Genomic DNA, 12658 nt, shown 5'->3' on the forward strand with positions numbered 1-12658 from the left:
ATGGCATTTTTTTATCTAGTGCCAGTGATACTGCTAGTGATTTTTGTTGCTTCATTCATATCAGCAATCATAAGAACAATTCAAACTGAGTATGCCAATTGCAGCATCCCTCCTGGAGTGAACAATCCCGGAAAACTTCGACTTATTGTTGCTGTTTTGATTGTTACATCTACTCTGGTGAGTAACTCTGCTGCAGCTTCTGTGAGAAACCTTGTTAGATGTTAATTTCATTCTACGTGAATTAAATTAGTTGTTAGATGTTGTTAGATGTTAATTTCATTCTATGTGTAAATATCAGAATCCTGCCAGCTCTATCAAGGCTTAAATGATGGCTTTTCTCTTCTGGGGGCTGACTTGAGAGGACAGTATTTGGAAAATGATTTCCGTTAGACCTCAGTCAGATTTTCCCTATTATGTAAGGATTAAGTCAACCATTAGAGCCCAAGCTTTATCAGCTGAGCTTCCCTAATTAAATTTAAAATTAAATATTTATAAAAAGTGAGATTGTTTTGATTTCCACTTTAGCTAAGCACACATGATGTTCTTAGGCCATTCTTGGGACTTTCCAGCAACGTGGGAGGCTGGGTAATGGAAGTACCAGTAATGGGAGACTGGATGCTTTTAAAGGAGACAAAACCAGAAACCCCAGAAACTTTAGAGGGATGAGAGACACTTGGGAGCACTGGCAAGGCCTCCCTCAGCAGGAGCCCCTTCACCAAACACCCATCACTCTCCAGGAGCCCCATCACCAATTCCCTTCACTCTCCAGGAGCCCCTTCACCAACCACCCTTCACTCTCCAGGAGCCCCATAACCAACCACCCTTCACTCTCCAGGAGCCCCATAACCAACCACCCTTCACTCTCCAGGAGCCCCTTCACCAATTTCCATTGCTCTCCAGGAGCCCCTTCACCAAACACCCTTCACTCTTAAGGAGCCCCTTCACCAATTCCCTTCACTCTCAAGGAGCCCCATACCAACCACCCTTCACTCTCCAGGAGCCCCGACACCAATTCCCCTCACCGGGTGTCCCTTCAATGAGTGTCCCTCACCAGCTGCCCCTCACTATTTGCCCGTCACCAGTTGCCACTCTCCAATTGCCCTTCTCCAGGTGCCCCTCACCAGCTGCCCCTCACCATTTGCCCCTCACCAGTTGCTGCTCTCCAATTGCCCTTCTCCAGGTGCCCCTCACCAGCTGCCCCTCACCAGCTGCTCCTCACACGGTTCTCCCTTTTCCTGGTGCCCCTCACCATTTGCCCCTCAGCATCTGCCCCTCACCATTTGCCCCTCACCAGTTGCCCTTCTCCAGTTGCCCTTCTCCAGCTGCCCCTCACCGGCTGCCCCTCACACTGTTCTCCCTTCTCCTGCTTCCCCCTCCCCGGCTGCCCCCTCAGGGCTGTCCGTGCGCGTTCTCCCCTCATCTCACCCTGGCTATCCTCGCTCTCTCCTAACAGGGCAGGATTTTTGAGAAGATAGAGCTGTGCAGCAGCCTGGCCATCAAGCGCCTCGTGTTCTCCGGGCGGAGGCCGGCCCCGGCCCCGGGGGTGCGGCAGGAGGAGGCGCGGCTCGGGCGGGTGCCCGTGCGGCTGTACCGGCCCCGCGGGCCCTCCGCGCACCCGCGGCCGGCCGTGCTGCTGTTCCACGGCGGCGGCTGGATCTGCTGCAGCCTCGGTACGGCCCCAGCCCGGCTCTGCCGCCGGCCCACTGTCCCTGTTAGCCAGGCGGGCATTGCTTTAGTGTACGCCGTGCGTTTGTGGCCGACAGAATTCCGGCCTCGACACTGACGCTGATGCAAAACTTTTTCGCCGGTTTATATACTTTCAGCAAGCAAAGAAATTGATGTCCGTTTGTTCTAAATTACTTAATTCTCTTTCATGAATTGGTATTCTGTCCTCTTTAGTCTTTTTAGTGTATTTTCCCTCTGGTAGGGATTTTCCAACATATTTTTGTTAGCTGCTGCTTCGGCTGGATCTGCTGCAGCCTCGGTACAGCCCGGGCCCGACTCCACCGCCACCTCAGCACCCCGGCACTGTCCCTGTTAGCCAGGCGAGCGTTGCTTTAGCATAAATTACTTAATTATCTTTCATGAATTGGTATTCTGTCCTCTTTAGTCTTTTTAGTGTATTTTTCCTCTGGTAGGGATTTTCCAACATAGTTCTGTTAGCTGCTGCTTCGGCTGGATCTGCTGCAGCCTCGGTACGGCCCCGGGCCCGACTCCACTGCCGGCCCACTGTCCCTGTTAGCCAGGCGGGCGTTGCTTTAGCAAAAACTACTTAATTCTCTTTCATGAACTGGTATTCTATCCTCTTTAGTGTTTTTAGTGTATTTTTCCACTGGTAGGGATTTTTTGTTAGCTGCTGCTTCAGCTGGATCTGCTGCAGCCTCGGTACAGCCCGGGCCCGCCTCCGCCTCCACAGCACCCCGGCACTGTCCCTGTTAGCCAGGCGGGCGTTGCTTTAGCATAAATTACTTAATTCTCTTTCATAAATTGGTATTCTGTCCTGTTTAGTCTTTTTAGTGTATTTTTCCTCTGGTAGGGATTTTCCAACATACTTTTGTTAGCTGCTGCTTTATGTTCTGGTTTCTATGAAATGGCCTTGTAGTCCATAAATTCTGCCCTTCTTGTACCCAATTTCAACAATACATACCCTCTCCCAGACCTTGTTCTTTGAAGCATATCAGGGTTAGTTTGGCAAAACTTTCAAAACCTTCAGTGATTTTCCCAATCAAGTCAACAATGATAGTCTGTATAAAGAAAGTTAGCTACATGCTGCCTAAAAGTGATTTAAGGTAGCACACTGCTCATAATTAATATACTGGTTATGATTAATTGAAACAATAATTTAAAATTTATTAGAAAAGTTATATAACCTCCAGCTGCTGGAAGGCTGAACTCTGGCTGGGCTTTCCCATCCAGCGCTGCAAAGGGAGGTGGCAGCAGGGGGAGAGGGGAGAGGGATGAAGGGAGCTGGACCATTTGTGGGCAGTAAAGCATCCTTTGATGTGTTTCAGATTCCCATGAAAGGATCTGCCAGTACATTGCCGAGGAGAGCGGCGCGCTGGTGGTGTCTGTGGGGTGAGTTAAGCCAGCTGCCCCAGAGAAGCCTTTTTGCCTCTTGCTACCCCTCAGCACTGCAGGGATGTGCAACTGGTGGGAATGCTCCTCATCAGGACCTGGACACCATGATCCTCATGGGTCCCTTCCAACTCAGCATTTTCTATAATTTTCCCAGCACCCCAGGTGTCCAGACAGAATTGCAAACAGAATTGCAAGGGGGCTGTTTGTTTTTCATTTCTCTCCCTGCTGCATCAGCTAACAGTGCAGACACAGCCCACAGTAAGGTCCATGTGTGTCCCAACATAGATCTGTGCTGGCAGCACACAAAACCAAGGAATGCTTTCCAGAAGAGAGTTCTAATGTGTTGAGAAATGACTAATAAACTGACTCGGAAGGTGACAAACCATTTAAATAGGTGTAATTACTTTGTGAAATTCAAGGAACTTTCTAACAGTGAGAATCAAATGTTAGTAAGTAATAATACTACTAATTAGTACTATCAATACCAGTAATACTGAAAAATATAACTGTCCCAGTTATTTAAATAAAGAAAAAATAATTATAGAAATGAAATATCCTAAGTAACAGTGAGGTTAAATTGATTAAATTAGTTATTCCACAAACCAGAAGCAGTCTACACTAGAAGAAAAAAATGAAGGTACATCACTTAATTTGTGATCAGGGCTGCTCTCAGAATATCCCTACCACACTATGTTCTTGCAGCCCCATCCTATGGCTCTCACTTCTCTGTGATTACTCACTGGACAAATATATGTTTAATGGATTAAAATACCTTCATGAGATTTTTTTTTCTGAGGGAAAAATTAGTGCAACACAGGGAGAGCCAGGATGCTGTAGAAATTTTGTATTTACACTTATGACATTTCCTTCAGTTACTTTTGTGTGGTGGTGTTCGCAGGGGTCTTAGGATGAGGGAAGAGATGAGAATCTTGACTTTATGTTTCAGAAGGCTGATTTATTATTTTATCATATATATTATATTTAAAAAAATGATATACTAAAACTATACTAAAAGAACAGAAGAACGGATTTCATCAGAAGATTTGAAAGGAAAGGAATGGAATGACAATAAAATCTTGTGACTGGCCAGAGAGTCTGAGACAGCTGGACTGTGATTGGCCAGTAATTAAAAACAACTACATGAAACCAATCAAAGATGCACCTGTTGCACTTCACAGGAGCAGATAATTATTGTTTACAATTCGTTTCTGAGGCTTCTCAGCTTCTTAGGAGAAAAGATCTTAGCAAAAGGATTTTTCATAAAATACGTCCGTGACACTTTTGCTGTTTCTGTTTGTGTCCCAGGTACCGTTTGGCCCCTGAGCACAAATACCCCGCTGCCTACGAGGACTGTCTGAGCGCCAGCCAGCACTTCCTGCAGCACCTGCAGCACTACGGCGTGGATCCTGCCCGGGTCACTGTCTGTGGGGACAGTGCTGGGGGCAACCTGGCAGCTGCTGTCAGCCAGACCCTGGCAGGCAGGTCAGACCTGCCCAGGCTCCGTGCTCAGATCCTCATCTACCCAGGCCTTCAGGCCCTGGACTTCAATTTACCATCCTACCAGCAGAATCGGGGGGTCCCTCTGCTGTTCCAGGAACGAGCTGTTTACTATTCTTTGCAGTATGTACAAGGGGACACATCAAATCTGGAAGAGGTCTTGGAGGGCTCTCATATTCCCCCAGACATGAGGCTGAAGTATCAAAAGTGGGTGAGTCCAGACATCATCCCTGAGGAATTTAAGGTCAGAGGCTACAAACCACACAAGCCCTCTGAGTTCAAGCCTGGAGTTTTTGAGAAAGTGAAAAGACTCCGTGAGCCCACGCTGTGCCCACTGCTGGCTGAAGACACAATCATCCAGCAGCTGCCAGAATCTTTCATCCTGACCTGCGAGTACGACGTGCTGAGGGACGATGGCTTGTTGTACAAGAAGAGGCTGGAGGACAATGGGGTTCGAGTGACCTGGTACCACCTTGAGGATGGATTCCATGGGATCATAAACTTATTTGATTATTGTGGTTTGTCATTTCCATCTGGGAAAAGAGGATTGGACAGGGTTGTTGAATTTATAAAAGGCTTGTGAAAAGAACTCTCCCTCTTTATGCTTCTCCCACTAATGACTCTGCTTAGGCTCTCGCACTTCAGGTAGTGCTGCTCTGCAAGAATGTGACACCTTTTGATGTGCAAAATACTATTTCTAAGATCCATGAACTTCAAATTAACACAGATCTTTTCCTTGTGAGTCTTCTGACAGTTCAATCTTTTGACAGTACATTTTTTTCTATGTGCTGTGTTTTTTTTCAAATTGGCATCTGATTGATTCCTTGTCTTTAATTACTAAATTATTTACTTCTATACAAATAATCTATGTGAAATGATTTGGATTAAATGTTGTTCACTACAGCCAGCTTGTTTGTGATGTCCTTTTGATAAGCTCCAAAGCATGACTTTATTTATCTAAAAAGTATAAGCTAGGTAGATAGTGAGGGAGGGAAAACTCTGGACAAATAGTCAGAGATCAAGATCTCAGTGAGGAGATTGAGCAAATATTCCATGGCTGCAAAAGTAGCAGTGCAAGGCCAGAGTTGATGGGGCACACCTAGCTGGAGGCAAGTAAGGGCTGCTCTGATTTTGAAATAACTGTAGCTCTATAAAGTCCTTTTTAATTTTGGAAAGTCTCCAGCATGCCCACAGAGGGTAGGATATAGTGTTGAGATGAAATGCTGACATCAGGATTTAGAAAGGCAGGAAGGATCAGTGAACTGGGCTCTTGGTCTGTGTGTACTGGAAGGTACAGCTTAAAGAGAGAATAGGAAGGAAAATGTTTTCATGTTCTTCCAAAGAGTGTCCCCCAGTATTAACTTTTGCAGAATCTGTACTGTGATTCTGTGCTAGAATCTGTCAATTTGTGCTTACTCCATGGCTTGAGTTTTATTTACAGGATGAGACAGTGCTTTCCCTGACACGATGCTTCATTACACCCTGCTGATGAAAGCAAGGAAGAACAGCAGTGAGCACACTCAGAGCAGCCAGACTGAGGACATGAAAATCACAGAATTGCTAGGGTTGGGAATGATCTCTGGCGATCATCCAGTGCAATCCCCCACCAAGGCAGGGTCACCTGGAGCAGGTGATGCAGGAACACATCCAGGTGTGCTTCGAACGTCTCCAGAGAGGCAAAGTACCAGTAATGGGAGACTGGATGCTTTTAAAGGAGACAAAAACAAACCCCAGAAACCTTAGAGGGATGAGAGAAAGTTGGGAGCACTGGCAAGGCCTCCCTCAGCAGGAGCCCCTTCACCAACACCCTCCCTGGGCACCGTCCCAGTGCTCCATCACCCTCCATGCAAAGAAATTCTTCCACATGCTGAGGTGAAACTTGTGTTTTAGTATATACCCATTGCTCCTCGTCCTAATGAAATCCTCAGGAAAAAATCCTTCAGTGCTGAGAAAACCAGAACTACTTACAAAAACAAATGCCGACTTCCCTTAGATTTCCCTGCCCTGAGCACGGGCAGCCCGCCCTTGCTCTCACCTCCCCGGCAGAGCACGGCGGAGCTGCGGGCGAGCCGGCCGGGGGCGCGGGGGCCGTGCCCGGCCCGGGGCGGCGGGAGGCGGCGCCGGGCCCGTCCGTTCCCCGGTACCGCGCGCAGGGCAGGTCACGCCGGGCCTCCTTGAACCGAGATTACCCGGCCGGCGCCTCAGGCCGCTCCGCGCGGCTCCCCCCGGCCGCCCGCACCATGACCCCTGCGCCGGCTTTGCGGAGCGGCCGCACTCGGCCCGTGACGGGGCCGCGGCTCTGCCGAGCGCTGCCGGGGGAGCCCCGCAGGGCCGCGGCCGGGCCATGGCGCTGCTGCCCGCGCTGCTGCTGCTGCTCCTGCCCCTGGCGGCGCTGGCGGCGGCCGCGGTGCTGCTCGGCCTGCCCAGCTACGACATCCCGCCCGGGGTGAACCAGCCGGCCAAGCTGCGCCTGGTGCTGACCCTGCTGCTCGGCACCGCCGCGCTGGTGAGTGGCCGTGCGGGGGCCGAGGGGGCGTCGGGGCGACCCGCGGGCTGGGGGCGGCAGTGGTTGCACAAACACGGGGAGCCGGGGCAGGATCCGCTGTCCCCGCTGTGCCCGTGGGATGCTGGGTGCCGCATCATGAGGGGGGGATGCGGGGAGCCCCCCTATAGGGTTCTGCCCCGGGGTATCTCCCGATCCGGACACTGCAAGGGCACCCGCGATCCGGGCGCCTCCACCCGATATCCCCCGTTCGAGGATGCTGCCCCGGGCACCCCCCGGGCGAGAATGCTGTCCCGGGCACCCCCGGTCAAGGATGCTGCTCCGAGCTCCCCCCGATCAAGGATGCTGCCCCGAGCACCCCCGGTCAAGGATGCTGCCCCGAGCACCCCGCGGTCAAGGATGCTGCCCCGAGCACCCTCCGGTCGCGGATGCTGTCCCGGGCACCCCTGGTCGCGGATGCTGTCCCGAGCATCCCCCGGTCGAGGATGCTGTCCTGGGCACCTCCCGATCGAGGATGCTGTCCCGAGCATCCCCCGGTCGAGGATGCTGTCCCGGGCACCCCGGTCCGGCTACCGCGGGGAGCGCTGCCCATGTCGCGGGCAAACCCCGTTCCCTGTTCCGAGCCGGGCCTGGGCCGGGTTAGCGGAGGTTGCGAGCGGCTGATGGCAGCCTCGAATTCAGGGCTGGGCTGGGGTTTTGCGTGATAACTGCCCGCACCTTCAGGGGAAATCACCTTGCACAAAAGTGCTGCAGCCCTTCAGCTGCTCCTGCCACGGCTGACATTTATGGCACACAATCCGGTTAGGGCTGCTTTACTTAATCCCTGGACTCTTTGGCAGCGTTGCATAAACGGCATTAGAGCCCTCCTCAGCTCTGCATCTCTTACTTGCTTTGAATTTCTTAAAATCTTTAGTTTTGTCATTTCTTTAGCCACAAACATCACCCTTGCTATCACACAGACTTTGTTTTCCTCCACACAGATTCTTAAACCATTTACATCCTCTTTAAATTTACTGACAAAGCTGCCCAGCAATCCTGAACCCCACTGGCAGGTGACAAGACAGACTCACTGGGCATTAAAAAGAGGGATCTTGTTCAGCCACTGAATGGTAACTGTTTGATTCCCAGCTTCTTGTTTCACTTATTACCTCAGATTTATATTCTAGCTTGCAAGAGCATTGGGAAAAGAAGGAACTTCATTTTGCTCAGGAGCTCTGTTGTGCAAATAAAAAGCAGTAACTGGCTCGCACAACACAGCTCAGCACTTTCAATTTGCAAATTCACTGAGTTTTATGGTCTAATTCATAGATATTAGTTTCAGCAACGAAAAACTGTTTCCACATAAGGTATTTCGTTGTTGTTATCAAGTATAAATGAAATAAGAATGACCACAAATGTGTGCAGGACAATGCTGATGATTAAAATATATACTCCAAGACAACCACTTATGCTGATCTTTATAAAATTTCTGATGTGATGTTACAATGACATTGGATTGGAATAGTGCAAGTAAATATTTCTATAGACTGCAGGATCTGAGAACTTGAGAAAATAGTTTCATTTCCAAATCGGAGTTTCTGTGTTTCTTTAAAATTTCCTCCAAATGAGTTTGATGTAAGTACAATGCAGAGTTTTTATACCCTGGCTAACTCCAGACTTTTAAAGATGCCTTAATGTCTTTTACCTTTAACAGGGAAGGATTTTGGAGAAGACTGGGCTTTGCAGCCAAATCACTTTTGGCCGATACGTGCGACAGGGGCGGAAACTAGGGTTGGATCCAAAGCTCTTTATCCAGGATCTGCAGTTTAATGAAGTACCTGTGAGGGTTTATCAGCCTAAAGCTACCTCGGATGGGCCAAGGAGAGGCATCCTCTTCTTCCATGGAGGAGGCTGGGTGTTTGGAAGCCTTGGTAAGAAACTTCCTGGAGGAACTGTGTGGTGTAGAAAGAATATTCTCATCTTTTTACAAGATTGAAATAAGATGTGGTTTCAGGGTGTGATTTGAGATGAAGTCTGAAGCCTGTTTGGAGCAGACATTTCTTAGGCTGTCTCAAAGCTGAGGGCAGTAGTGAAGCACTAACAACAATATTTCTTTTGCAGATACCTATGAAAAGGTGTGCCGCTACCTCTCCAGGGAGAGTGACTCAGTAGTTGTGTCTGTGCAGTAAGTGAACACTTCCCAGTTCTGTAGTTGGGAGATTATTGTTGCTGTGAGACCACAGCAGAGCTGTGCTGGTGTTGGAGATGTTCTTTTTTGGCACAGGAATTTCTATGGGATTCAGTCAAGTTCATAAAGAGAAAAATAGTGATAAAGAAGATTTCGCAGCCCTTAACTATTCATGCCCAGAGATACTCCGAAAAGATACAAATGGAAATATTTGGCACACTAAGTAAGTCTATAAAAGCCAATTAAAAACTTAGGTGAAAAAAGTCTTCCTCGTGCTGAACATATGGACATGTAATAAGATGCTCCAAGCAATTGGGAACTATGGGAAAAGAGAATAATCACACTGAAATCCTCCAGTTTTACACATAGATAGCAGAGGCACAAAATTATTAAATAATCTTGTCAGAAGTACAGAGGGAGTTTTCACCATCACTAAGAACTGTTCAATTCCTTGTTCAGATCATTAATCAGAGACAATCCTGCTTCAGTGAGTCCTTGTGACTAAGCTCACCATTTACAGTTTATCTGCAATCCCAAACAGAGGAGCAGCTGTTTGGAGGCACTGAAGACCCTAACCTAGAACCAAGCCACCCCCAAACAATAGGGCTGAAGAACAGCATATGAGACCATTTCCTGGTTACTGCTACTGACATTTCCTTCTCCTTGTCTCGGTGTCCCAGGTACCGTTTGGCCCCTGAGCACAAATACCCCGCTGCCTACGAGGACTGTCTGAGCGCCAGCCAGCACTTCCTGCAGCACCTGCAGCACTACGGCGTGGATCCTGCCCGGGTCACTGTCTGTGGGGACAGTGCTGGCGGCAACCTGGCAGCTGCTGTCAGCCAGACCCTGGCAGGCAGGTCAGACCTGCCCAGGCTCCGTGCTCAGATCCTCATCTACCCAGGCCTTCAGGCCCTGGACTTCAATTTACCATCCTACCAACAGAATCGGGGAGTCCCTCTGCTCTTCCGGGAACGAGCTGCTTTCTTTGCTTTGCTGTACCTCAATGGGGATGCACTGCACATGCAAGAGGTCTTGGAGGGCTCTCATATTCCCCCAGACATGAGGCTGAAGTATAGGAAGTGGGTGAGTCCAGACAACATCCCTGAGAAATTTAAGGTCAGAGGTGTGAAGCCGCTTAGGCCCACTGATTTTATAGCTGAAGTTTATGAGACAGTGAAGAGATTCTGTGAACCCAACCTGTGCCCACTGCTGGCTGAAGACTCTGTTGTTCACCAGCTGCCAGAATCTTTCATCCTGACCTGCGAGTACGACGTGCTGAGGGACGATGGCTTGTTGTACAAGAAGAGGCTGGAGGACAATGGCGTTCGAGTGACCTGGTACCACCTTGAGGATGGATTCCATGGGATCATAAGCCTCTATGATTATTGTGGCTTCTCATTTCCATCTGGGAAAAGAGGATTGGACAGGGTTGTTAACTTCTTAAAAAGCTTATAGTAAACATCTTAGATTCCATGAGTCTGTTCATGCCTCAACCTAGGGAAATATCTTTTTAGGGTATTTAATATCAGGTTATGGGTAGTGAATCAGGGGCAGCCATTAACAATGATCAACAAGGCTCATCAGAACCTCATTCCAGCTGTTAGTTGGAACATGGAATATGCAAACCTTACACAAGCTTGTACCATGCTGCAAGCCCTTACCTTTAGCTCTGCTAGTAAAGAACAGTTCTTTGAATGGGCATCCTGGTTTGTTCCAGTTGTTTAAAAAAAAAAAAATCTGGATGAAGAGAAGCTGTGTGTTAGCAGGTGTGTGTGGTGTGAAAATAAAACCCAGCTGACATTAGTGGGTTATGAGCCACTGACAATAAAATAATAAATATGATGACAATTAGGAAATAATCATGCTGTGTCAAGCGTGGTCTCTGTCACTGTGGGCACAACAAACAAGTGGTTCCATGGCCAACATCACCCGTGTTTCTCAGCACACAGGCAGGACTGGAGCCCCCTTCTAGCACTGGGCTACTGGGTAATATTTCACCCACATAACTTGAAGGACAGTTCCACCAACCAAGGACAGGAGTGCTGGTGGCACAAACAAATATGATTGCATCACAAAAAAATGGGCAGGATTGGTGGAAAATTGGGCCCAAATACTCTACTGTAGCTCCAATTGGAAAATGACTGGAGAAGAGGACAAAGGGAAGATCAGGAGAGAAAGAAGGGGATGGTCAGGAAGGTGAGGGCAGGAACAGAGCAGGTTCCTGTGCTGTGGGGTAGCACAGGGTGCAGCTGTCAGGAGTCCAGCCTCAGCTCACAAGAGTAGAAGGAGGGAGAAGGATAAGCATCTCTCTTGGCCTGTATTAATTCATTCTGTTTATGACCTGCCTTTCCTCTCCTTAAGCCAGGGCAGAAGCAATGCCTGAGCACAGGGTGCATTGAGGGCTTCACACTGGATATAATATTGGCCAATTAAAAATGGCACTTCAGGCAGTCACTTGAGGCTGCTGTACCCCTTAAACACAAATATACATCAATATAGACAATAACATTTACCAACATCATGCAAGAGAGACTTCACTAATCTTTCCAGAATTTAGTACTTATTAATACTTGGAGGATCTTTAATAATCTGGATATTGGTCTCATTTGCTTGTAGAAACATGAGCATCTTTTCTAGCAGAGCTGCTCGATAGATTTCATGCCTTGCTTAAGAGGCTCAGCAAAATTTTGTCATTAGACTTTTAACTTTGTCAAAACATGCCAGTTAGGTTCAATATTAGAGCTGTTCAAGCAGATCCTCCTGACTCTGCTAAAATTGCTTCCTTTAGGTTTTTTTTCCTGGAACCAAATGCCAGACTGTGTTGCAGTCTGCAGCAGCAGAAGTGGAACAAAGGGAGAGGGGTAAATGGTTCATTCATCCTTTTCAGATGCTAGTTCCCATGGCAGGTGAAGATATTTAACCAAATTAACCAAAGCACAGATAATTTTTCAAGTGCAATACAGTATCTTTTATTTACACTACAGAACCAATCAAGAATTTTACAGTGGCTGATTTTACCAGTTGACTTTTACCAGCAAAGAACATAGACTTCTTTCCAAAAAAGCACTTGTGTAGATGAAAAAAGGAGCACTGGCACAGAGCTGCTGTGATTACTGGGCTGCCTCAGCAGTTCTGAGTGTTGAGTGTCTCTCACATTTATAAACTCAGCAGCATCTCATACAGAACAGCCTCATCTGCTTGCCAGCTCACAGACCAAACACCAAGGACAACCATGATGGGTAAATTTGAGGTAAGGAACAGAAAATTCCAGTGTGGGGCTGTGGTGCCTGTACATTCCAGGCAGCCATGATCTGTGACTAATACTTAAATCCTATTTTATATATCCTTAAACAACTGTATGTGTAAAGGAAGGCACAGCAGCTCTGTGGCCATTCCAAGGTTGGATTCCAGTG

At 48.1% G+C, this 12658-nt stretch overlaps 2 protein-coding genes across 2 annotated transcripts; both read left to right on the forward strand.

Moving 5' to 3' along the window:
* LOC129129924 (arylacetamide deacetylase-like 4) lies at nt 1-5158 on the forward strand. The gene is made up of 4 exons (XM_054648051.2): nt 1-177; nt 1454-1670; nt 3012-3075; nt 4384-5158. Exons 1-4 carry the CDS (start codon nt 1-3, stop codon nt 5156-5158), a joined length of 1233 nt encoding a protein of 410 aa, XP_054504026.2.
* A 1485-nt stretch (nt 5159-6643) lies between these two features.
* On the forward strand, nt 6644-11105 carry LOC129129831 (arylacetamide deacetylase-like 4). The gene is made up of 4 exons (XM_054647906.2): nt 6644-7081; nt 8772-8988; nt 9179-9242; nt 9926-11105. Exons 1-4 carry the CDS (start codon nt 6920-6922, stop codon nt 10698-10700), a joined length of 1218 nt encoding a protein of 405 aa, XP_054503881.1. The 5' UTR covers nt 6644-6919; the 3' UTR covers nt 10701-11105.
* Nucleotides 11106-12658: the final 1553 nt, after the last annotated feature.

The sequence above is a fragment of the Agelaius phoeniceus genome, chromosome 24, assembly GCF_051311805.1.
Source record: "Agelaius phoeniceus isolate bAgePho1 chromosome 24, bAgePho1.hap1, whole genome shotgun sequence".
In the NCBI taxonomy this organism is placed as follows: Eukaryota; Metazoa; Chordata; class Aves; order Passeriformes; family Icteridae; genus Agelaius; species Agelaius phoeniceus.